Below are 27079 nucleotides of genomic sequence, written 5' to 3'. Positions count from 1 at the left end.
AGACAGGCGCCTAGGCCTCAGCAACAACTCCGGCTGTCAACAGACTGACCAGGGGGTCAACAAGCGAAGGGGTGGAGCTGCTATCGCCCCTATAAACGACCAGGCGGAGGGGGAGAGAAGCGAACCTCTTCCACATCCAAGGGTCAACGGGGGTCGAGCAGCCAGCGACGACCTCCCCACCGCTGTGACAGCAATAGAAAATACAGCAGGGGGCTCTACCCCCTAATAGAGGTCAACACGAGTCAAGATGTGCTCGACAGAAGATGGGGTGTGATGAGAAAGGCAATTTGCTTTCTAAATTCCACCTCCCAGAATGGGGAGTTGCACCCAGCAGTCGTGAACTGCACCAGCTCTGAGCAATAAAGAGGAGGCTGGGTCAAATCTAGAAAACATAGACCCCCCTCCTCAATGCTCCAAGTCAGAATTTGACAACTCACAGTTGAAACCAATGGAAATCGATCTTGGTACGAGAACAGGTTGTTAAAGACTGTACACGGGATCACAAAAACTGAAATTGCTAATTTGAATTTTAGGATCTGAGTGTGGCAAACCATATGTATTTTATCCTAATATGATTTAAAATGTCTTAAGTATTATCTAGATAGTAGTGTGTAGAGATTGATATCTATGTTTGACATATTAAGGATAGGTAAACTATCCGAGTGTGGAAATGTGGTAGATTCTGGAACAACATAGATCCCAAATGGTAACTAATGTGTTATATTTAGAAGAAAACAGCTGCAATAGTCAAGTCAACTAAATATATGCTTCTGGTGATTAGATTACTCTGCCCTTTTGCCTGTCTCACTAAAATACACCGGATCTTGAGTTCACAAACAAAGGTGAATTTGCATACAAAGTGTGGGCAACAGCCGAGTCTAAAGATACAGAGTCATGTATCCTGTGTGATCTGTGGAACAGGTCCTGTGAGGACAGCTGAGTAGAGAAGTTTCAAACCAAGACAATAGAGGAACTGTTTACAAAGTGGGGGTGGGGAAACAGCTAAACGCAATCAGCCACCTGGGTTCGTCAGGGGTGGGGGACAGGAAGCCTTAGTTACCCATTCACACACACACACACAGACACACACACACACACTCACATTCACATTCACATACACACACACACACACACACATACACACACAGACACACACACACACACACACACACACAGACACACACAGACACACACACACAGACACACACATACACACACACACACACATACACACACACACACACACACAGACACACACACACACACACACATAGACACACACACACACATTCATACAATCTGACCACACATACACACACATATACACACACAACTTAGTTTTGGATGTAAAATATAATGAGAAGTGTTTACATTGGGATAATAATTCTGAAGTCATACTAAAACTGTATAAATGTGTACAAGTAATGTGTTTTAGTAGGATGTATCTGTGTTTATGTAATCAATATATCTTGAGGTTCATCAATCAAAGTATTAGAAAATAGACAAATTATTATCTGGGTTTATGTGAAGAGGGTTGGCCTATTAAGCCAAACCCCTATTTTCAAATACAAGCTTAGCAGGCCTGGGATTGGAGGAAAGAATTTGATGATGTCATTCTGATGACATCACAAGATCCTGCAGGTCTTGGCTATAAGATCTGGGTGTGATGGGGGGAAGAGGACTCTGAAAAACCCAACCGACAAGACAAGACCTCTGACCATCTCATCCACAAGCAAGGCGGGCAAAGGACAAAGGAACTTTTTGGAGGGAAAAACAGAATCCTCTTTGTTATCAGCAGAGAACAAAGACTTTCAACAACTTATCAACTAGCATTCTCTTTACTGTTATATTAGCCTGGTTGTGTTCAATTACGGCATAGTGTTTTTGATCACAACTATAGCATTCTTTATTGTAATTTGTATACACTTTTAACTTTGATTAAACAGCTGTTATATAACCTTTTTCCTCCTAATTCCTTCTGCCTGCACCGCTGGAAGATAGAAGTAATTCCCAGAGCTTTAAAGTTATTGAATCACAACGCAGAGCAGATCAGCGCCGGGTTCTGAACAGAGCAGAACCGTAATAGCTTGGAAATCCACTTCAGCCCAAATTAAAAAGACATTAGCAACTTCAGAGGCCAGAGGGTGGGACATATAAACACATTTACTATCAAATAGCATTGTGAGGCTGAACAACAGGACCAATTGACTATACATGTGCTTAATTTTTTTTAAATAAACATTATTTTTTTAAATGGCTAAAAGTGATTTTGTAATTTTGCAACTGTGGGTCTCACAGGGTACTTTTAACCCTGTGAGGCCCAAATAAAAAAGACATTAGCAACTTCAGAGGCCAGAGGGTGAGACCTAAACATGAAGGGTGCCGTGACTGAAAAAAAAGTTGAGAAACGCTGGTATATGGTGTGGCTCTTTGTGGTACCACAGTCATTTTTGTGGCTCTTAGTCTCTGACTGGTTGGCCAGCAGTGGCGTCGTTAGCCCTGGGCTTCCGGGGCTATAGCCCCGGATGTTTTTCTTCTAGCCCCGGATCTAAAAGAATTTTTTTTTTACATTTTTATTTAATTTTTGTTCCTTCTTTTTTTTTTTTTTTTTTTTATATGTCAGCATCCCCATTGTCTGTGCTGAATGTTTGTTAGTGTTTGGTATTTTTTGTTGGTTTTTAGTACTTTTAAACATCCATTTTTAGTAAGTAGTTTTCATTTGATCCTATAATTTTTTCATTCACCGATTTGTGGACTTTTTTTTTAGTGTCCTGAAAGGCGCCTTATAAATCAAATGCATTATTATTATTATTATTATTATTATTATTATTATTATTATTATTATTATTATTATTATTATTATTATTATTATTATTATTATTATCATCCAGGAGGGAAAAGACACTTTGGATAGTAGGGACTGCATCTCTGCCTGTCCTGACCAGGAAACACTTTGCAACTGTGATCTCCTCTGGCAATAGTTGGATATTGTAATGAGGGCGAGGGGTTGCAGCAATTCCACTGAGAGAAACTGGTCTGAGGCTGGATAACATGCCTGTATGCCTCTCATAAGTTGTTATCCAACTCATGAGAACCTCAAGTCAAGTCAAGAGTCAAGAGTTTTAATTGTCACGGCATACAGGTATACAATGAAATGCGGCTGGTCTTGCCCGCGACGATGTGCAATACAGTGGTACAACATATAATAGAATCCAATAAAAATACAGTGGTACAACATATAATAGAATCCAATAAAAAACAGCAGTGCAATAAACAGGTAACATGGTGTGCCATCTCGGTATCTGTACATAGTATTTACAGAGCATATAGGACATGCTAGGTAGCTTTAGTAGTGCAATACACTGTTCCTGTTGTTTTACTAATTTAAAGTGGCCTTTCCTCTGACCATAAGTGTGCGTGTGTGCGGCATGAGTTCTCTCAAGCTCTTGCAGCATTCTGTCGACGACTGGATAGAACAGTCTCTGTCTCAGCTGATCTCCTGAGCTGAGATGACTCAACTACATACTCGTCCATCCTTTTCTGCTTCCTCCTTTGGCTGGTAGTATGTTCCTCAATCCAAAGGCCATTACATATGGCCTTTGTCCTGTCATACATGTCCACTGCCATCTCTGAGGTGCGATAACCTTTGAGTGTGTCCTGCACTGTGCTTTTAAATAGTACAGATATTGAAGATGTGCACTTTAACGCAGCAGCACCTGGAGCCATCCATACCCATGTCCAGTGTCCTATAATAAGCTTTAATCGAACCCTGGTTCATTTCCTCGGATAGTCCGGTTGGTTTGGGGTGGTGTGAAAGCTCATTCACTCTTGCAAGTGAACCCTGCTGCGGTTCATTTGAGATGTGAATGCAAAGCAGACCAAAGGCAGGAAAAGACCCAAAAATCTAATCTTTTTTTTATGAGAAGACTGAAACATATGTATATAATGAAACACACAATACAGTTTTTTTTCGATTGCCTAAGCATGATTTTGAAAACGGGGCCCGGTGTTTCAAAACACACAATTAGCACAACCACACACACAATTATCAGAACACCTCAGATCCTTTGCTAAATTAAACACTTGTCAAAACCATACACTAATTTATAAAAACTACATTTTGTTACCATATGAAACACACGTTTCATATGACTTAATTCTGTTTGAACCAGTTACACACACTGCTGTGCTTAACCTAAAACACATTTAGCAATTCTACTTCTCAGTGATTAGAGTACTTTAAGTGAAGTACGCAGAGAATGTGCAAATATACAATAAATTCACCAAACACTACACAAGACCAATGCTGTAGACTGATGAAAAAATTATTTATTTATCTACATATACCCAAATCAATGATGCAGACTGATGAAAAAATTACATTTTCTCTCCATATACCCAAATCAATGATGTAGACTGATGAAAATATAAATGTTCTCTCCATATAACCAAATCAGTCAACATTTCAACATGGAGAATCACAACAATACATGTCCCAGTTTTCATGCTACTATGTGCATAACACTGTAAGCTCAGCAAATATCAGACAAACATAAAATACTGTATCCAGTACAGGGTATAATTACACTAAAACAAAAAAACATTTTAAAAATGTAAACAGAAAATACTAGACATTATCTCTTTGCCTAGCTGGATCTGGCAAGATAATTTTTTGTTGTGATTCTCCATGTTGACTGATTTGGGAAAATGGGAGAAAATGTATATTTTCATCAGTCTGCATCATTGGTTGTCTTGTGTAGTGTTTGGTGAATGTATTGTATATTTTCACGTTCTCTGTGTACAGTACTTCACTCTCCTTCCATTTTGGTTGAAGACAGGTGAACTCACCTGCTGCATTTTTATAGTGCTTAAACCTGATTGGCGTATCTACAATTAAGCAATGGTGTGTTTGTGCATCTGATGGCTGTGTTTAACCAATTGGCTCATATGTGTGGTAATTTGACATTCTGTGTCTAATGTAATGCAAGTGTGTTTAGTGTTTTGCAAATCACTGTGTGTATTGTTTTGCAAAAAGTGTGAGGCTGACATTGTAGGGGTGCAAATCTGGGCCTATATTTTGCTCCTTGAGTGTAAGGTTTTGATAATTGTGTAATACTTTTGATTTGAGTGTTTATGCAATTGAAGAAAACTGTAAAGACTAGAGATGAACTGTTTATTTCTTTTGTACATAGGCTGTGCATATGTTTGTTTGTTTGTTTATTTGCTTTTGTGTATGATTCTTAACTGTGTTTTTATTTTGTTATTGATGTATATGTGTGTATGTATGTACAGTATATGTATATATATTATATATATATATATATATATATATATATATATATATATATATATATATATATATATATATATATATATATATATATATATATATATATATATATATATATATATATATATATATATATATATATATATATATATATATATATATATGTATATATATGTGTATATATGTATATTTGTACTCCTGTTGGGGCTTCTTGGACCAGATCAATGTTTTATCTGGCTAAATAAAGGTTAAATAAATAAATAAGAAACTGATGATTTGGTCCTGTTAACTTTGAATTTTCTATGGGGACTGCCCAGATCCCTCTCATGGACCTGGACCTCACTTTGAGAACCTCTAATGATTCTAGTTATTCAGTATTCATCTCTAATTACTCTAAAATTGCCTATTTTTGTGTTTAATTTTTTTTAATTTTTTATTTTTTTTAAAGGGGGGGGCCCTCCACCCCCCCGGTCTGAAGCCCCCAATGTTTTCTAACCCTAAAAACGCCCCTGTTGGCCAGCCCTGCAGTAGAGGGTCTCTACAGGGAGGCTCTCCATCGGGTACTTGTCCTCATTGTCGTCTCTGATATAACTTACTTCATCTAAATATAACTTACTTCATCTGAGACCTTCTGTAGGCAGAAGTCAGAGGTGTAGACGTGAACAGGAAGGGTGACAGCACAGTTCCACAGAGTGAAACAAAAAGGCAGACCTGCTAAATGTGATCCTGTCATAGGCAGGATGTATCCTAGGACCAAAACCAGATATAAACCAGACCTAAACCAGCCAGCCAGACATACCTTTTTGAGCTGCTGTTCCTTGTACAGCCGGAGTGTCTTGGCGGGTTCAGAAACCTGGGATTTGTAGTTCTCACAGACGTTGAGTCTAGACTGGCTCACCTGGACACTTCCTTCTAGATATGCCCTCCATACTGCATACACATTCCTACAGATAGAGACAGAGAGACAGAGAGAGAAAGAAACCTCTATTTTTAGTACTTTATTTTACATTATAGTAAAAGCCTTTAAAGCCATTAACCTCTTAAGCCCAAGCGGTCCGGTACCGGTACAAGATTGATATCACACCATAAATCCATCTCTATAGAATGTATGAATTAATGTTGCGTTTCCTTTTCAAATGTAGCCAAGAATAAAGACCCTAACCCAGTCAAAACAGCAGTCAACGTGTATATTTTCAGCACTACATTTGTTTACCAATGATTACTTTAGTGAAATATGAGTTTATACAAATCTCAGGGCATCGAGTCGGAAAAAGGCGCTTATAGACGCGAGAATTTGGCGCAACCTAACTTGAGTGTAGTCTTTTGAGAGAAGAGACCCAGGGCTTTCGATGGGCTTTCAAATGATAATAAAAATACACTTCCAAAGCTCATGCCAGCCCCTGTCAACTTGGCGCTGACTTCTAGCGTGACTTTTTTCTTTCTCTTATTTTTCGGGATCATATCCCACAAACGTTATTGCCATAAAACAGAACGCAGTTAGTTTCTCTACCTTTCTGTGAACGTTGTTGCAATCTGATGAAAAATGGCAGAGCAATCTACATTAGAAAAAATAACTGTACTTACAGTAGATTTCATTCATGGTTTTTGCTGCACTGTCAGGGGGCACCTGTTGATACTAAATCCAGATTGAACTCTGCCATTGGAAAGGGGAGATTTGACCTGATCTATAGATGTGTGACTTGGCCATAATAAGGTCATTTATAGGCCTGATATTCTATATTCTATAATCATATGTCAACTTGCATGTGTCTGGATGGCAGAATCCAGTACTGTATCTACAAATCCTCCTGTTAATGATCTGCCCTTTATTAATTAGCTTAAATCTTTTGTACACGTGATCTCAAGAAGGTGCTGAATGTTCTGCATGTCTGGTCAATTGTAGCATGGTGTTACCGTCAAAGATGAAAAAAGAAAAGAAAAAAAAAAATTTATATTCTCCTCTCGTTCATTACAATTTACTCAAGCCTAGTGTATTAAGCCCCAGTATATCAGGTCAGTTTGATAAGCCCATCACTCAGTGGTCTGCTCGTCTGACATCAAACAGCGTCCTGCAATGCCTTGACACTCAAACCCCAGTGAATCTAAAAGGGTTGTATCAAGAGACCTGCTATACCGTATGCTCGTCCCGACCCCCTCCGGCAAGATGTTGATCATTGGTAGAGGTTGCGAGATCTATATTTTATTTATAACAAGGAAGATTTATTTGACAAGTCTGTCCTTAGTAAATCTACTTGAGTGTACCAATAGGTTTGTCATCAATCAAGTGATTATCCCTCCCTCATTTGTCAAAGGCGCCGGTGAGAGTTCATCTCGGAGCTTAAATGAGTGAGGTAATCTCTTTCTAAATGCTTGCGGTCTGTATAATCCCCTTTTGCATTGAATACAAATAGATTACAGATTCTTATTTACTTCTTTTGCTATTTTTAGAGAAAAGACTGACATCTGTACCCATTTCACCTAAGATCTATACATAATAAATGAAATAGATCCATGCCGCGTTTCTGCCGTGTTTCTGACCTACTGACAATGTTTTTTAAATGTTATTCTCTTTGAGAGATAAGCTGTAATCTAACATTTAGACAGTGACAGAATACTATTTTAGGAGCGTATGAATAGTTAGACAGGCTAAAAAAACAGTGACAAATACCATCATAGGGAAAAGTGTCTTCCCAAATGACCTTTCATTCAAGTCTCAATTACACCGAATGACTTAGCTTACCAGTATTTCTTAGAAAAAGTAACACGAAGAAAAGAGATTTAGTTTCAAAAAGTTTTAATAAAAAAATACAATAGTTACAAAAGAATGCATTTATCATAGGATCTATTTCAGCAGAGCAAAGGCCTGAAGTCAAAATGTAAAAAGTCAAAAAATTCAAAAATCCCCAAACTCTAAAGAGTAAACTTCCTAGGGAGGTTTACTCAAAAATTGCCAGGCCATGCCCCATTACACCGCTCGACATTTCCTGGCTTAAAAATCTGAGCTCCGAGACTGGAGCAGTCACTTATATATCGGTCCGGCATCATATCAAGACCTCTTTACTATTGGTCTAAATACAGTGATGTCATTTCTACCATCCAATCAACGTATAACACATAAACACACTCAGTAAAGATGAACTCCTCCCTTTCTAGTCGTTACTTGTACTGGAGAAGTAACAGATTACTTGTGGCTGTGGAAAGCCCCTATTACGTCATGTTTGCCACATTCCTGGCTCCACTAATAGTAAGAGAAGAAAACGAGGAAGACTGCCGTAATATACAGCACATGGTCCTTCTAGCATGAATAGCCTAACACGCCTATATATACGTATACAGATATATACAGATATACATACGTATACATGTACAATACAGTACTCATATACATTGGTGGATATGTTCTGCACATCACATCATTCTCCCTCTGCCTCCCTGCTCCTCTGCCAAGGTCAACGCTCTGCGACCACATTCCTGCACAGCACAGAGGCCTCTGACTGTGCAGCCCAGCCCAGTATACATATCACATATAGACACATACAGTAACATATGCTTAGATTTAAAACAGATATATACAATAAACATATGCTTAATCCTTTATATCCTACAATTGACAGGGAGAACAGGATGTCATAATAAAAAGGGTCACTTCGTGGCACTTCAACACCGCCTCTGTCATCTTGGTCGGTCACTTTCCACTGTCTTAATAGCGTCTGTACGGGGGTCGAGATGGCAATTACGGGGTCACGATGGCTGTGACTCTCAACACCCCCTCTGTCATCTTGGTTCCCCGGTACCCTGTTAGCCGGCGGGAAGACTTGCATCTGTTGTTCCCTGGCTGGACGGCCCGACAGGATGGGGCCACGTCGTCGCTTGGTAGCCGGCGGGAAGACTTGCATCTGTTGTTCCCGGCCAATGCACCCAGTTGTTGTCGTCTGAAGAACACAATGTCATAGTTCTTATGGTCACCCCCTCTGACCTCTTGGATCTCTCCCGTAGTTTGAGGTGTCTCAAAATGCGAGCTGCATCCGGGTCATCATAGAGAGGTGACCCATGGAAAATCTGAGCAATCCTATGGATATAAGCAGCCTGGGTCTCCCCTTGAAGCATTTCTGGGGCCAGAGCACTTGGGTTTTGCTTAACAATTCTTGTGCTTTGTTGCTTTCTCCATATAGGGTGCTGTCATGCAGACTCCTGCCTGTATGTGAACTCTTTCCTCTCGTCGGTAAATGTCTCCGGGAGATTGGGCTAGTATGGAGTGAGGACTCACTTCCGGTCGGGGTTCATCTGTGGTGTGTCTCAGGGCTCGGATTGAGCTTATGGATGGGGCCTCGTTCGACCAGTTCCTTTCTCTCCTGGCTATTTCGGCCATGGCCCTGTCTCGCTTGTACACCTGTTCACGTAGTACGTCATAGCCAGCATGTAAATATGCATGCTTGTATGGTTCTGTTATCCCAGGGTGAGACAACACTTTCTCTGCCTTGGGTGACCGGGCTAAGGCCCGAGCCTTTCCCCATGTGCCTTTCAGGGGAGGCCCCGTCCCTATAGGTCTCAGTTTGACTGGTTTAGCTCTCTTGTTCCGAGGTCTAGGAGGTTCGCCCCTCAGGTACCGAACTCTCTCCCTAGATCTTGACCGGGATGAAGACCTTGAGGATGCTCTGGAGCTTGACCGATCCCGGTCTTCCTCCATTTCTGAGTCCTGATCTGGATCAGTATACTCCGGTTCGCTACTTGCTGGGTCGTCCCCTGACTCCGGGGTACATCCTAGTCGTCTAAGAATACTCCTGGCCTGGGACCTGGCAGGTTCTACCCTTTCAGGTTCGAACTGTATCGTCGGTCTCCTTGGTGTGGATGATCTCCCTCTCTCCGTTGTTCGGGAGGAGTTCTGGAAATTGGACCTTTCCTTCCTGGGGACGGTTCCCGACCCCTTAGGGTTCGGAGGAGGAGTGAGAGGTACTGATGCAGGCTCATCGTCCTCGTCTTCCCCACCCTCCCCTGCTTTATCCAAGGCCATGGTTATGGCCTCATGGTCCTTAGGTTCCACCATGAGACAGATCTCCGTGTGCTCTGCACTCCTTATGCTTGAGATTGCGCTGATTACTGCTTCCCCCAACCATATGCCTCTTTGGCCATATCCTCGAGACCTGCCCCACATCAGGTTTATGGCTAGTCGGTAGGGCATGTCCTTGGTAACATGGCCAGCATAGATTTCTCTTTTTTGCAGTAGTTCCTTCATACAGGACACCAGTTTGTCCCAGTTCTTTTGTGAGGACTGTACCTTATTGTATCGGTATTGGCTTAGTGTCACATGGACAATTTTCTCCGCATGAAACACATCATAATCACACTCAGTGATTACTGACTTGCCTGGTTTCAGAGGCTCTTTGGTCCTTATTTCCATTACCTGTTTCCTCAGGTTCCGGTAGTAAGAGCCTCCTGCCGTTACCATGCTTGTTTCCCATCTACCATAGTTCGTCAATGACGGTCCAGTGAAGGTGAGAATTGACCATGGTGCATCAGAGTTGTCGGTCCAGACTGGGTGGTTAGTGACTGTTATGTCTGGTGTTTGTATGTGAGAGCTTGTAGATGTCACTCTCACCCCTGAGTGTTCACCACGGGGAGATGTATAGGTTGCTCTCGCTTGCCTCACTTCCTCATGAACACGTGGTCCTGGGCTTATGCACCGCAGGGAGTAATCTCGCCCTGGGGTTGATGTAGCCATCGGTGTGGTTGATCCCCCCAGTGTCGGGAGTTGTCCCCTGACTGTAAATCCCCCCATTTCATATCCGGAGGGATCGCTCATTGAGCGGGGAGCCCTCTGGCCCATGTACCTGTGGGTGGGAGCAGGCAGTGCTCGGCCTGTTTCTGCTCCTGGGTCCTGACCATGTTCCTGTGCCATCCCCTTCTGGGTGTGTCTCGCACAGGTGGAGTGGAGCTCAGGGCTTTCAGGGTTAGTGAAACCCCCTGAGCCTTCTTTCTCCGTGCTTGGAGGCCGAGTGTCTGGTGTTTCCTCATATATCCTCCCTGGTCCTGACAGGGGCCACATAATTTGGGCCCTCTGTTCTGAGTGACTCACTTCCCGTCGTGTTCCCGAGGGACCAGACCATGTCTGGTTTCTGTATGCCAGCTCGTTCATACCTGTGTGAGGTCTCCGACCATAGTGGGCTCGATTTCCTCGAACAGGTTTCCCCAGCCATTACGGTAGTGTGGTGGCCATGCTTCCATTTGAGCTCTGCGCACTGTGTTTGCTTGGTATTTATCCGGGATCAGCAAGACCACTGCCATTGATGCAGCTGGTATTTCTTGGTAGGCTTCCAAGAAGCACCATATGCTTGTGTTGGCATCATAATGCCAAATCCCTATTCCAAACAAGGTCATAACTAGGCTTGTTATGCCTGCGTCCTGGGCTTGTTCCTGTAGTATACCAGGAGTACTCTGGAGTACTCGGGTTTGGCTTTCGATGTCTGTTCCTGGCAGCACGTCCTGCATGGTAATTGTCAGTATCCCCGCGTAACCCTTATTTTTAAGTAGGTAGGGGACTCCTACCAGCACCGTGCCGTCCTTAAGGAGGTTATGAGGTTGTCCGACCACTTCTCTTGCCCACCAGTCGGCGTAGCCGGGTCCTGCCATATCCTGTATGGTTTTTGCCATTCCTCCTCCATTACGTAGGCCTCGGTTGGCCGGGTTAACCACAAACGTGTGGTTTCCTTTTGGTACAAAGTTTTGTAACCATATGGAACAGACCCATAGGTGCTGTATATGCTTTGGGTTTCCTGGTTGAGTTCTTGGTTTTTCAAACTCCCATTCGGTACGAGTCCTGGGGTAATCAATTGCCCTTATAAATCCCAGGGTCAGTGCGATGGCGAGTGCTACCAGAGTCACTCTCATTATACATTTAACTGCCATAGTCTTGGCTGATTTTTTAGGTCGATTCGCCAGGCTTGGTGATATCTCCTATGTTTGGAGTCTCCTTGTCCCCGGATTCATTGTCAGAATCTGATTGCTCCCAGGCCTGGTCTATATCTATTGTCAAGTAGGTCATGCTCTCATTTCGAGCGGCCCTGTCTCCGTGCTTGTCACTTGGACGGGGCACCGCATATGCTCCTTTGTTTAGACAGGCCATGTGCTCATATATATAGTCCCTGCCCATAGGCGTTGGTTGTCTGACCATGACTGACAGGTTATTGTATGGTGGGTTTGGTGGTGCCCAATATTCTGATATCAGGGTGACGGGTCCTAGTTTGTCATTTGGACTAGGCCCAGTGTGCATTGGTATGGGTTGCTCCCCGTACTCCGGGGCGATGGTCCCATTACCCAATTCCACTTCTATAGATCCGGTAATGGGTGTATTTATATGCAGGGAGATTTCCGCCCCAGTGTCAATAGCGTTCAGCAGGGGCCTCTCCTGGGGATCTATATTGAGGGTTAACAGACCCCCTGTCACCCGGCCTTCGTCCCAGGCTCGAGTGTCATGTGTCACGGTCCCAGGAGGTAAGGATACTATTAATGTTTTTCCTTCCGGGCTTTGGATTCCTCCCTTTTTGCCCTCATCTCTGCTTGCTGTTCTGGGGTTAGTGCCCCCCAATCGTCTGCAGAGAGGTATTTCATGTCGGAAGACTCCGTTTTGCCCGCTCTTTCCTCGGTTGTTTTCGGGGGGTGCTCCTGGGAGCCCCCCCTTTTGTAGTTTTTTGAGTAGGTAGGTTTAGCTTTAGCCGGTGGCTGTTTCTGGGCCGAAGTTGAGCCTTCTCATCTCGTGGGTTCTCCCCTTTCCTTTCCCCCTTGTTGTGTTTGTTGTGAGAAAGCTTTTTGACTTGGTCATACAGTATACCTTCGGTATGTAACCGGTCTCGTGACCATGCTGCGCATTTGGCTGCCAGTAGGTTACTCCCTGGGACACCTATGAATAGCTTTTCAAGCAGTAAGCCTGATCCTTGCATAGGTGCTCCACGTATGACTGATTCTGCTGCAACAGTGAGAGACAGACTCCCGTCTCGCACCTGTGGGATTATTTTCTCCACCATGTTTTCCCCTGGAACTTGACCGGGGGTCCTTACTTCTATTTCCATCATTTGGGCCATTGAGGCCCTTTCGGGGATCTCCAGCCCTTTGAGATCTCTCAACTTGCGAACAAGCGTCTCTTGTGCTAGCATCTGCTGCGCCAGCTTCTCATGAGCTAGAATCTGCTGCGCCAGCTTCTTCTGAGATACCTGTGCCAGCTTCTCCTGAGCTAGCATCTGCTGCACCAGCTTTTCCTGAGCTAGTGTCTGTTGCACTAGCATCTGCTGTGCTAACATCTTCTGCGCCAGCTTCTTATGAGTTAGCATCTTCTGCGCCAGCTTCTTCTGAGCTAGTGTCTGCTGTTAGCTCCGGCTAGCTAGGGCCAGTTCACTTCCAGTTAGCTCTGGCTTGGTAGCCAGCTGTTAGCTCTTGTCTGGCTAAGGCCAGTTCACTTCCTGTTAGCACTGGCTTGTTAGCCGGTGGTAAGCTCTTGTTAGCTCTGGCTTGGTAGCCGGCTGTTAACTCTTGTCTGGCTAGGGCCAGTTCACTTCCTGTTAGCACTGGCTTGTTAGCCGGTTGTGAGCTAGTTAGCTCTTGGCTTGTTAGCCTGTTGTGAGCTAGTTAGCTCTTGGCTTGGTAGCCTGTTGTGAGCTAGTTAGCTCTGGCTTGTTAGCCTGTTGTGAGCTAGTTAGCTCTTGGCTTGGTAGCCTGTTGTGAGCTAGTTAGCTCTGGCTTGTTAGTCTGTTGTGAGCTAGTTAGCTCTTGGCTTGTTAGCCTGTTGTGAGCTAGTTAGCTCTGGCTTGTTAGCCTGTTGTGAGCTAGTTAGCTCTGGCTTGTTAGCCTGTTGTGAGCTAATTAGCTCTTGGCTTGTTAGCCTGTTGTGAGCTAGTTAGCTCTTGGCTTGGTAGCCTGTTGTGAGCTAGTTAGCTCTGGCTTGTTGGCCTGTTGTGAGCTAGTTAGCTCTTGGCTTGGTAGCCTGTTGTGAGCTAGTTAGCTCTTGGCTTGTTAGCCTGTTGTGAGCTAGTTAGCTCTGGCTTGTTAGCCTGTTGTGAGCTAGTTAGCTCTGGCTTGTTAGCCTGTTGTGAGCTAGTTAGCTCTTGGCTTGTTAGCATGTTGTGAGCTAGTTAGCTCTTGGCTTGGTAGCCTGTTGTGAGCTAGTTAGCTCTGGCTTGTTAGCCTGTTGTGAGCTAGTTAGCTCTTGGCTTGGTAGCCTGTTGTGAGCTAGTTAGCTCTGGCTTGGTAGCCCACTGTTAGCACTGGCTCGTTAGCCGGCGGTTAGCATCCATTAGCACTGGCTTGGTAGCCGGCGGTTAGCATCCGTTAGCACTGGCTGGTTAGCCGGCTGTTAGCATCCGTTAGCACTGGCTTTTAAGGCTCCCTAGGCCTTTGTTGCTAGTAGAGTTTTCTATTTAAATTCTAACTTTAAGGCTCCCTAGGCCTTCTAGTCGCAAGTAGAGTTTTCTACTTAAATTCTAACTTTAAGGCTCCCTAGGCCTTCTAGTCGCAAGTAGAGTTTTCTACTTAAATTCTGACTTTAAGGCTCCCTAGGCCTTCTAGTCGCAAGTAGAGTTTTCTACTTAAATTCTGACCTTAAGTAAACATTAGGTTACTTCAAGTTCAAGCGACTTTAAGGCTCCCTAGACCTGCTAGTCGCTAGTAAACGCCACTTCAAGTGGTTTCTTATCAACCCTCTCTTGTTCCTGATAGATTTTTTACCTCTGCTGCGCTTTGCAGACCTCTACGTCACTCATTGTTCCAGATCTCGAGCATTAGGAGGAGTCTTGGTTGGAGAGGTTTGCTCGCTGATAAGTATTCTAAGGCTCCCTAGGCCTTTGACTTTAAGGCTCCCTAGGCCTTTGACTTTAAGGCTCCCTAGGCCTTTAACTTTAAGGCTCCCTAGGCCTTTGACTTTAAGGCTCCCTAGGCCTTTAACTTTAAGGCTCCCTAGGCCTTTAACTTTAAGGCTCCCTAGGCCTTTGACTTTAAGGCTCCCTAGGCCTTTAATCGCAAGTAGTACGTTTTGACTCTAAGTAAGCATTATGTTACTTCAAGTTCAATTGACTTTAAAGCTCCCTAGGCCTGCTAAACTCTAAGTAAGCATTATGTTACTTCAAGTTTAAGTGACTTTAAGGCTCCCTAGGCCTTTGACTTTAAGGCTCCCTAGGCCTTTGACTTTAAGGCTCCCTAGGCCTTTGACTTTAAGGCTCCCTAGGCCTTTGACTTTAAGGCTCCCTAGACCTTTGACTTTAAGGCTCCCTAGGCCTTTGACTTTAAGGCTCCCTAGGCCTTTGACTTTAAGGCTCCCTAGGCCTGCTATTCGCAAGTAGTTTTCTACTTAAGTTTCGACTTTAAGTAAGCATTATGTTACTTCAGAGGCACCTGACAGCAGTCATTTAAGTTCATATTCTCTTGGCTGTTATTACCTATTCAATTAGTATAAAAGCCCACTCCAGGGACGCCACGTATTAAGCCCCAATATCAGGTCAGTTTGATAAGCCCATCACTCAGTGGTCTGCTCGTCTGACATCAAACAGCGTCCTGCAATGCCTTGACACTCAAACCCCAGTGAATCTAAAAGGGTTGTATCAAGAGACCTGCTATACCGTATGCTCGTCCCGACCCCCTCCGGCAAGATGTTGATCATTGGTAGAGGTTGCGAGATCTATATTTTATTTATAACAAGGAAGATTTATTTGACAAGTCTGTCCTTAGTAAATCTACTTGAATGTACCAATAGGTTTGTCATCAATCAAGTGATTATCCCTCCCTCATTTGTCAAAGGCGCCGGTGAGAGTTAATCTCGGAGCTTAAATGAGTGAGGTAATCTCTTTCTAAATGCTTGCTGTCTGTATAATCCCCTTTTGCATTGAATACAAATAGATTACAGATTCTTATTTACTTCTTTTGCTATTTTTAGAGAAAAGACTGACATCTGTACCCATTTCACCTAAGATCTATACATAATAAATGAAATAGATCCATGCCGCGTTTCTGCCGTGTTTCTGACCTACTGACAATGTTTTTTAAATGTTATTCTCTTTGAGAGATAAGCTGTAATCTAACATTTAGACAGTGACATAATACTATTTTAGGAGCTAATGAATAGTTAGACAGGTTAAAAAAACAGTGACAAATACCATCATAGGGAAAAGTATCTTCTCAAAACGACCTTTCATTCAAGTCTCAATTACACAGAATGACTTTGAATCAGGTGCTAAAAAGTAGAAAGGATATTATAGCTTACCAGTATTTCTTAGAAAAAGTAACACGAAGAAAAGAGATTTAGTTTCAAAAAGTTTTAATAAAAAAATACAAGAGTTACAAAAGAATGCATTTATCATAGGATCTATTTCAGCAGAGCAAAGGCCTGAAGTCAAAATGTAAAAAGTCAAAAAGTTCAAAAATCCCCAAACTCTAAAGAGTAAACTTCCTAGGGAGGTTTACTCAAAAATTGCCAGGCCATGCCCCATTACACCGCTCGACATTTCCTGGCTTGGCTGAAAATCTGAGCTCCGAGACTGGAGCAGTCACTTATATATCGGTCCGGCATCATATCAAGACCTCTTTACTATTGGTCTAAATACAGTGATGTCATTTCTACCATCCAATCAACGTATAACACATAAACACACTCAGTAAAGATGAACTCCTCCCTTTCTAGTCGTTACTTGTACTGGAGAAGTAACAGATTACTTGTGGCTGTGGAAAGCCCCTATTACGTCATGTTTGCCACATTCCTGGCTCCACTAATAGTAAGAGAAGAAGACGAGGAAGACTGCCGTAATATACAGCACATGGTCCTTCTAGCATGAATAGCCTAACACGCCTATATATACATATACAGATATATACAGATATACATATACGTATACATGTACAATACAGTACTCATATACATTGGTGGATATGTTCTGCACATCACATCATTCTCCCTCTGCCTCTCTGCTCCTCTGCCAAGGTCAACGCTCTGCGACCACATTCCTGCACAGCACAGAGGCCTCTGACTGTGCAGCCCAGCCCAGTATACATATCACATATAGACACATACAGTAACATATGCTTAGATTTAAAACAGATATATACAATAAACATATGCTTAATCCTTTATATCCTACAATTGACAGGGAGAACAGGATGTCATAATAAAAAGGGTCACTTCGTGGCACTTCAACACCGCCTCTGTCATCTTGGTCGGTCACTTTCCACTGTCTTAATAGCGTCTGTACGGGGGTCGAGATGGCAATTACGGCGTCACGATGGCTGTGACTCTCAACACCTAGTAACAGACACAATATTTCTGACAATGGGAATACATTCCCTGAGATCCATAGATGTCCCTAGATACCAAGAACATGCAAATGGCCTTGTAGAAGTGGAGCAATCATCCATTTACTTAGGTATGTATAAATAGGTCCTCTGTAAGTCGTATAAGTATTCTTATGATTTATGTCCTCCAGGCTTAAAAAAAAATGTCGCTTCCTACTGAAGCGGCACGGTGGTGTAGTGGTTAACACTGTCGCCTCACAGCAAGAAGGTCCAGGGTTCGATTCCCGCTTGGGGACCAGGTTTCCATGATGCCAGGTACTCAGGTGGGGTATCTCCCAGGCCTTTCTGTGTGGAGTTTGCATGTTCTCCCCGTGCTCGCAAGGGTTTCCCCCCCGATAAGATAAACCCAATGGAAAAACATGCACAACAGATCGCTAACGCTGTGGCGCCTTGACGAAGACGGAAAGGAGCACTTGGATTGGTCCCCGGGCGCGGCTCACGTTGATGCCCTATCTGCTCCCGGCTGCCCATGGGGGGAAGGACAACGGGATGGGAAAAGTGCAGAGAGACATTTCATCGGCGACTCAGTGCATGTGTTTGTGTGTTCCTGTGGGTCGCCCATCTCGCGTGTGTGTGTTAAACTGCATGACAAATAAAGACTTCTAGTCTAACAATTACAATTACATTGAAGGCCCAGCTGACACATTCTAGGAGTGTCGCAACTAGTCAGAAGTTGAGAATATGACACTCCCCGGTCTATCAGTGGGTAACAATATTGTCACAAGGAAAGATGAAATTACATACCTGGGTTCCATCCTAGAGGCAAATCTTTCCTGTGACAAAATGGCAATCAATGTAATCAAAAAAGTCAACCAACGAACAAGATTCTTGTACCAGATCTCCTCTCTGGTAAACAAAAATACCCTGAAGACTCTAACAGGAGCACTCATTCAAGGGTACTACAGGAGCACTCATTCAAGGGTACTACAGGAGCACTCATTCAAGGGTACTACAGGAGCACTCATTCAAGGGTATGACTATGCTTGCACCTCATGGTACCAAAGCACCTCAAAGGCACTAAAAACAAGATTACAAACATCACAAAACAAACTGGTCAGACTACTGCTTGACCTTACTCCTAAAACCCACCTCACCCCTGCCCATTTTGACAACCTAGGATTAGGGATGGGTACCGAATTCGGTACTTTTGAGGCACCGAACCGAAACACGTTGGTACTACCGAGTATCGAATCAAGTGAGAAACCGAAAAAAATATTAAAACATTTTTTTTTTTTTTTTTTTTTTTTTTTTATTATTATTTTTTTTTTTTACTTTTTTCTTTTCATGTCAACGTTCACACGCACAATATATGCTTACCTAGGATTTGACTTGATTCAACAACAAAGCAGTCGGAGCAATGACAAGCCGAAAACTGTCGAAATTGTAGTTATTTGAAGTTTGGATTTTTTTTTGCGACTGAGGTAGGTAAATTAAATTTCTTGAGACCAAAGTACCGAAAAAAGGTACCGTTGGGTACCGGTATCGATTCACAGGTACCGGTACCGGTACCGGTTCAAATGTGAAAGGTACCCATCCCTACCTAGGATGGCTTAGAGTTTGACGACCGAGTACAGCAACTTGCAATGGGCCTGGTCTACAAGATACACTACACCACTAAGATACCCACATGTACATGTCGAAATACTTCCCAAAGGTCAGTGAATACCATGACCACAACACCAGAGGGAGTTCCACAAATCATGTTCAAACCAGATTCGGCTCAAACAAGGAACTAAACAAGTTTCGCAATTATGCCACAACAATGTGGAACGCCCTACCCACAGCCGTAAAATAATGTGAATCCCTACCCACCTTCAAAACTCTCAAAAAGCACCTAAGGGAGGCTGCAATTCTAAACTGGCCCCGGTAAATGTCCAACCCCCCCCCCACCCCCCCCCCCCCCCCCCCCCCACCCAACCCCCTCCAATGTACAGTTTCTTCCCCCTCAAATGTATATATTCTCTTTTAGAAACTCTGTCTCTTAAACAGTATTGTATATTTGTATATCTTGTATGTCATATATGTCTGAATGTAACAGTACTGTTATCCTGTGGTGAATATTGTATAGTTTAGGAGTGATCCGGGATAATTCCTGAAAAGCTGAGTTATAGGGCGCTACGTGAATTCTACTATAAGCGTTGGCGTTTCTTGCCTGGACACGCTACTATTTCCAAATCAAATGTATATAATAGGTATTATGTTTCATCATGAATGCATGAAAGGGGGGGGGGGGGTCGTTTTTTTATGCTTTGATGGCCAGTAACGGCATTCGTATTGAACACCACACGCGCGGATCAGCTGGATCGATATGAAAACATTGTACGATCAAGCTGGAATTGCCGTCAGTTAGTCCTTACCTTTGATCGGGGGTATTCCAAAAAGAATATTCCAATTGTTTGATCGCAATTTCCAGTATTGTATCCATCTGGTTGATGACATAATCCGGCACAACACATCAGGGGCGTTTTTAGGGTTCGAAAACATTGGGGGCTTCAGCCCGGGAGGCCCCCCCCCCTTTTTTTTAACACAGAAATACGCAATTTTTTTAGGTGAGGTCCAGGTCTATGAGAGGGATATGGGCAGTCCCCATAGAAAATTCAAAGTTAACAGGACCAAATCATCAGTTTCTTATTTATTTATTTAACCTTTATTTAGCCAGATAAAACATTGATATGGTCCAAGAGGCCCCAACAAGGGTACAAATATACATATATACACATATACATACATACATACATACATACATACATACATACATACATACATACATACATACATACATACATACATACATACATACATACATACATACATACATACATACACCAATAACAAAATAAAAACACAGTTAAGAATCATACACATAAGCAAATAAACAAACAAACATTATGCACAGCCTATGTACAAAAGAAATAAACAGTTAATCTCTAGTCTTTACAGTTTTCTTCGATTGCATAAACACTCAAATCAAAAGTATTACACAATTATCAAAACCTTACACTCAAGGAGCAAAACATAGGCCCAGATTTGCACCCCTATAAGCACAAAGTCAGCCTCACACTTTTTGCAAAACAATACACACAGTGATTTGCAAAACACTAAACACACTTGCATTACATTACACATAGAATGTCAAATTACCACACATATGAGCCAATTGGTTAAACACAGCAATCAGATGCACAAACACACCATTGCTTAATTGTAGATACACCAATCAGGTTTAAGCACTATAAAAATGCAGCAGGTGAGTTCACCTGCCTTCAACCAAAATGGAAGGAGAGTGAAGTACTGTACACAGAGAACGTGAAAATATACAATACATTCACCAAACACTACACAAGACAACCAATGATGCAGACTGATGAAAATATACATTTTCTCTCCATATACCCAAATCAGTCAACATGTCAACATGGAGAATCACAACAAAATAATCTCTTGCCAGATCCAGCTAGGCAAAGAGATAATGTCTAGTATTTTCTGTACTCTATTTAATTTTTTTCTATTTTTGTTTTTGTCATTTTAACCTGTACTGGATACAGTATTTTATGTTTGTCTGATATTTGCTGAGCTTACTGTGTTATGCATGAGCACTGGGACATGTTTTGTTGTGATTCTCCATGTTGAAATGTTAACTGATTTGGTTATATGGAGAGAACATTTATATTTTCATCAGTCTGCATCATTGATTTGGGTATATGGAGAGACATATATTTGTTTCATCAGTCTGCATCATTGATTTGGGTATATGGAGATAAATAAATTATATTTTCATCAGTCTACAGCATTGGTCTTGTGTAGTGTTTGGTGAATTTATTGTATATTTGCACATTCTCTGTGTACTTCACTTACAGTACTCTAATCACTGAGAAGTAGAATTGCTAAATGTGTTTTAGGTTAAGCACAGCAGTGTGTAACTGGTTCAAACAGAATTAAGTCATATGAAACGTGTGTTTCAAAATGTAGTTTTTTATAAATTAGTGTATAGTTTGTGTTTAATTTAGCAAAGGATCTGAGGTGTTCTGATAATTGTGTGCGTGGTTGTGCTAATTGTGTGTAGTGTTTTGAAACACCGGGCCCTGTTTTCAAAATCGTGCTTAAGCAATCGAAAAAATTATATACATAATGTTTCAGTCTTCTCATAAAAAAAAGATTAGATTTTGGGGTCTTTTCCTGCCTTTGGTCCGCTTTGCATTCACATCTCAAATGAACCGCAGCAGGGTTCATTTGCAAGAGTGAATGAGCTTTCACACCACCCCAAACCAACCGGACTATCCGAGGAAATGAACCCAGGGTTCGATTAAAGCTTATTATAGTTTATCACAGTATCATGAGCATGTCTTTGTCAGTGGACACTGGACATGGGTATGGATGGCTCCAGGTGCTGCTGCGTTAAAGTGCACATCTTCAATACCTATCTGTACTATTTAAAAGCACAGTGCAGGACACACTCAAAGGTTATCGCACCTCAGAGATGGCAGTGGACATGTATGACAGGACAAAGGCCATATGTAATGGCCTTGGGATTGAGGAACATACTACCAGCCAAAGGAGGAAGCAGAAAAGGATGGACGAGTATGTAGCTGAGTCATCTTGTGGCACAAGCTCAGACCTCATGGAGATCAGCTGAGACAGAGACTGTTCTATCCAGTCCTCGACAGAATGCTGCAAGAGCTTGAGAGCAGGTTCTCATGAGTTGGAGAACAACGTATGAGAGGCATACAGGCATGTTATCCAGCCTCAGACCAGTTTCTCTCGGTGGAATTGCTGCAACCCCTCGCCACACATTACAATATCCAACTACTGCCAGAGGAGATCACAGTTGCAAAGTGTTTCCTGGCCAGGACAGGCAGAGATGCAGTCCCTACTATCCAAAGTGTCTTTTCCCTCCTGGATAATAATAATAATAATGCATTTGATTTATAATGCACCTTTCAAGACACTAAAAAAAAAGTCCACAAATCGGTGAATGAAAAAATTATATCAAATGAAAACTACTACTTGCTAAAAATCGATTTAAAAGTACTAAAAACCAAAGAAAAATACCAAACACTAACAAACATTCAGCACAGACAATGGGGATGCTGCCATCAAAAAAAAAAAAAAAAAAAAAAATTAAACAATTTTATTTTATTTTTTATTTTTTTAGATCCGGGGCTAGGAGAAAACGACGCCACTGCAACACATGCATCGAGTGTCCTGGACACGTTTCAATGTGATCGAGTGAACCTCTAGGCTTTTCTGGACAAAAAATCTCCGCCCGGTGGGATTTAAATGTAACACGCGGTCTGGAACAGGGTTTACTGCACTCTTGATACTGCCACCTAGCAGGATCTGGCCGGTACTGCACCCTTGGGGTCCCAGTATGCCTTTTAACAGCAACATACAGGTCCGTGACATGGAATAGAATATTAAAATCGAGTGCGGCTGGGTAGCGCAGCGGACTAAGCGTCTGTCTACCACCACAGAGACAGTGGGATCGAATCCAGCTGTGGTGCTTCCGGGTTGGCCGACCGTCCATACTAACACAATTGGCAGTGTTAGCGGGTGGGAAACCCGGCGAGGGTGGGTCCTGGTTAGGGATGGGTACCGAATTCTGTACTTTTATTAAAGGTACCTACCGAAACACGTCGGTACTACCGAGTATCGATTCACGTGAGATCCAACGGTGCCTACTTTCGGTTATGAGAAAGAAAAAAAAAAGTCTGATGACGTCACAATACATGTTTTCAAACTCTCTTTGGGTGTTTGCAATTCATGGGGAGTATACTTGTCTCTGATATCTTGGTACAGTCGGCAGGTTGTTATGTCTCTGATATCTTGGTACAGTGGGCAGGTTGTTAGAAAGTGTAGCTCAGTTTTCCACCTCTGCTCTTGCTCTCTGCTACTATCTCCAAACGTCCACTCCTCTCGAAACTTTATTTTATTATGTGCTCGCGCTGCCGCGGTGGGTTTTCTTTTTAGCGGTCGGCTTACTCCTTCCATATAGTTTCACATATTTGTAACTTATTTAACGTTAAGCTAGCGTTAGCTAATCGTCGGACATAACGTTAGCTCCGTAGGCTAAAGGGCTCTACATGCTACAGCAACTGCGACGCGACTGCAATGCGACTGCAACGCAACATGGTTGCAGATGTTGCAGAGGGTGTTGTAGAGTGTGTTGCGAGGATGTTGCGTACCTTTCATCCAAATCTAATCTGAACAACCGTTGCATTGATGTTGCGTAGCATTGATTGGTTGGTTAGTGAATGGGGGCGGGGCTGTCATAATAATATTGGTCCCGCAGGCAGGAATACTATCCTCGATAGTTAATGTAATTTATACAAATGGAAGTATTGATTTCGTCGTAACGAATCATTAAAAAAATATACCGTTAACACTTTGACTGCCATGAAACGTCTTTTGACGTCATTGCGGGCCATGCTCAAGTTGCCGGAGGACGCTGTACAGCGTCCTTATATCAATATTTCAAAAATCTGCGATCTGATTCATATGTCCCCTCCGCTGGCCTGAGATCCACCAGCAGGACCCACTGAGCTCTCTGGCGGTTCAGGAGCGACATCTGGTGGCCGATCGGTATAACGCTGCCCACGGAATTATAAACGCCCCCTCGCCCATCCGGTCAACATCAGATGACGTGTAGTAACTTCTAGAAGTACGTCTAGTTGGATATCGCGCTGATTGCCATCAAACTGTATTTCATCATCAATATAATGCATTTGGGGCTATATATCACGTTCTGGAGAAAGCTGCAGAAAGAGATGAAAACATACTTATACATTAGACCATACTTTACTATGAATATGTGAATGAAAAAGTTTAACGTTGCTACACAATGAACAATACATATAGGACTTTGAATGGGCCCTAATAATGGCAATGTAGCAATAGAATTTAAAAAGTTATAGCCCTGCAAAGAAGGGGACTTTCTCCATAGACAAATAGAGCCGGCAACCTATGGTATATCATGAATTTAACCCAAGGCAACCAACGTGTTAACTGGAATATGTTAGTTTCTTACACATATGTTGGATTATGTAATTGGTTTGTCATGACAAACCAATAAAAAATCGCGAATTAACCGGTGGTTATCCTATAGCCCTAGTTATCATTTCAACAAAGTGGAGCTGCAGGGGAAGACTTCCATAGCATACGCCTTCAAATCCTCTTACCTTGACATTTAAAAGCCTCCACAATTTAGTAAACAGTATACCCATGGCTGGTGTTGATATTTTACGATGCCAGCTTGTGAGAATTCGTTGTAGCCAGCCAGCTAGCGTTGATGCTATTCAATGCTATCATACCCAACTAACGTTAATGCCATTCAGAATTTATTAACATAGCTACAACTGTTGAACAACACACAGTAAAGTTAATATAATTACATGCATCATTGTTTACAATGAACGGTGGGCTAATCGAAAGGACTGGACACGGACAAGTTAAACAGCAATCAATTAATTTAATACAACAGGTAGTTCGAGCTGCACTTTCGTCCACACCACAGCCACAGGGATATACGGCTTTGACGAGCTCTCTCTCTCCTGCCGATTAAATTCAGCAGCTTTCCCTCAAGTGCCTGTAGCTGCCTGCATTTGCACAACGGCGTCCATCCCTGCTACTAGCTAACGTTAAAACTAACCTAAAGTTAGTTGTTCACCAACAATCTCAACATTTGTATTTAGCATTAGTTCAAAAACACAGAACCGGACGACACAAGCCCCTAGCGATAGCATCAATAATACTTCCGGTCGGGGGGTTTAAAAATAAAAGAGCGACATCTAAAACACGGGAAAGTCGTTTATTTTGTACATTATCTAACGTTAAAACAAACCTAAACTAACGTTACAACAAAAAAGTTTAAACTAACAAACTAACAAACGTAACAAACGAACTAAATATAAGTATATTACACTATATACAAGAACACAAGCAAAAACAAACATAAACACGGCTATTATATGGGTTGTTATCAATGGGTTGGTTGAGAAGGGAAGTGTCATCTATCTAGGGAACCTAGCTACATACGGGGTACAATGTTGCATAGGCTGCGCGGGGATGTTGCAGAATGCAACATTGTTGCGTTGTCGATGTTGTGTTGCAGTCGCGTCGCAGTTGCTGGAGCATGTAGAGGCCTTAAGAGTAGACAGAAGAGTAGTGGATGTGATGTCGGTAAACAAGCCACAGGCTGTTATGTAAGACCAAACACACCGCAGAGCGGGTCTTCTCCAAAGCGGGGGTGGAGCGAAAATAACTGCTAGAATACTCAATCAGCAGCAGAGTAGTTCATTGCTGCTAGATTGTTTGTTTGTTTAATCAGTTGTAAAATACTTTCATTTATTTGTTATTTAAATATATAGATGTGTATTTGACAATTGTTTTATCAGCAGAATACTTAATTGCTGCTAGAGTGGTTTGTTTACCCTTGTTTTATACTTGTTATTTTGTAAAATACAATACCTTTATTTATTTTGTATTTAAATATATAGATGTGTACCTTTTTTTGTTAATTTGTTAAACATGTTTTTTTAAATAAACATAACATTTATTTAATGTGTGTGACTGTGTATATATATATATATATATATATATATTTATTACATGGCGTTTTCACATTCGCCGAAATGCTTGCTTGTGATTGGTCAATAGCCCCCCGACAGCGGTCATTATTTTTCAATAATGACCGCTGTTTTTTCAATAATGACCGCAGTGCGCAGCTGTTCGCAATCAAGCCCACTGACACACACTGTTTCAGTGCAATTAGACACTCGGTGTTCTGCTGCCGGCGATGACAGGGGGCGGAGCGACGAGCGGAGCCAGAACGCAGCCAGAACCAGTGTTGCGAGTCGATGTAAAATGAATTAGGTATATTGTTAGTAAGTTAGCCATGTAATAAGCGGGATAATGTATAGCCTACTCGGTCATTGTCGCAAAATAATTGACCTTCACTACGTTTAAAACACCTCGGCACGGCGCCTCGGTATTTTAAACTCCGTGTCGGTCAATTATTTTGCGACAATGACCTCGTAGCCATACATTATCCCTTACATATATATATATATGTTGTTCTAAATAAATAATAACTATTTGTATAGCACCTTTCATACAGGGGATTGCAGTTCAAAGTGCTTTACATCAGTAAGATGTAAATAATAATAATACAGTATTTATTTATTAACACTTTCTCTGCCAAGGACGCCTAAACTCGTCATTCCCTGCCATGCTAATTCTGCCAATGACGCCGTAACACGTCATTGAGATCAATATTTCAAAAATCTGTGATCGCAATCATATTTCTCCCCCGGAGACTTGAGATCTACTGTTGATCCCCTCTCAACTCTCCAACGGTTCAAGAGCGCCATCTGGTGGCCGATTGGCGGATCGCCCAAACCGGAAACCGGAAACGGAAACTGGTGCTCATCCAAATTCGGTCCGATCACTCGCTATAGGTGCCGGGACTCGAGC

The 27079-nt window shown here is 42.4% G+C and overlaps 1 protein-coding gene across 2 annotated transcripts in view; it reads right to left on the bottom strand.

Annotated features, from left to right (window-relative positions):
• Nucleotides 1–27079, bottom strand: part of fchsd2 (FCH and double SH3 domains 2) — a 376153-nt gene that overhangs the window by 281281 nt on the left and 67793 nt on the right. For both annotated transcript variants that reach the window (XM_084325412.1, XM_084325413.1), the window contains exon 5: nt 6090–6234. In XM_084325412.1, coding sequence (XP_084181538.1) covers nt 6090–6234 — 145 coding nt within the window. The remainder of the gene's footprint in view (nt 1–6089; nt 6235–27079) is intronic.

Source organism: Notolepis coatsorum (assembly GCF_963971535.1).
Source record: "Notolepis coatsorum genome assembly, chromosome: 1".
NCBI lineage: Eukaryota > Metazoa > Chordata > Actinopteri > Aulopiformes > Paralepididae > Notolepis > Notolepis coatsorum.
The sequence above is the reverse complement of the archived record's forward strand: the minus strand, read 5'-3'. Positions and strand labels throughout refer to the sequence as shown.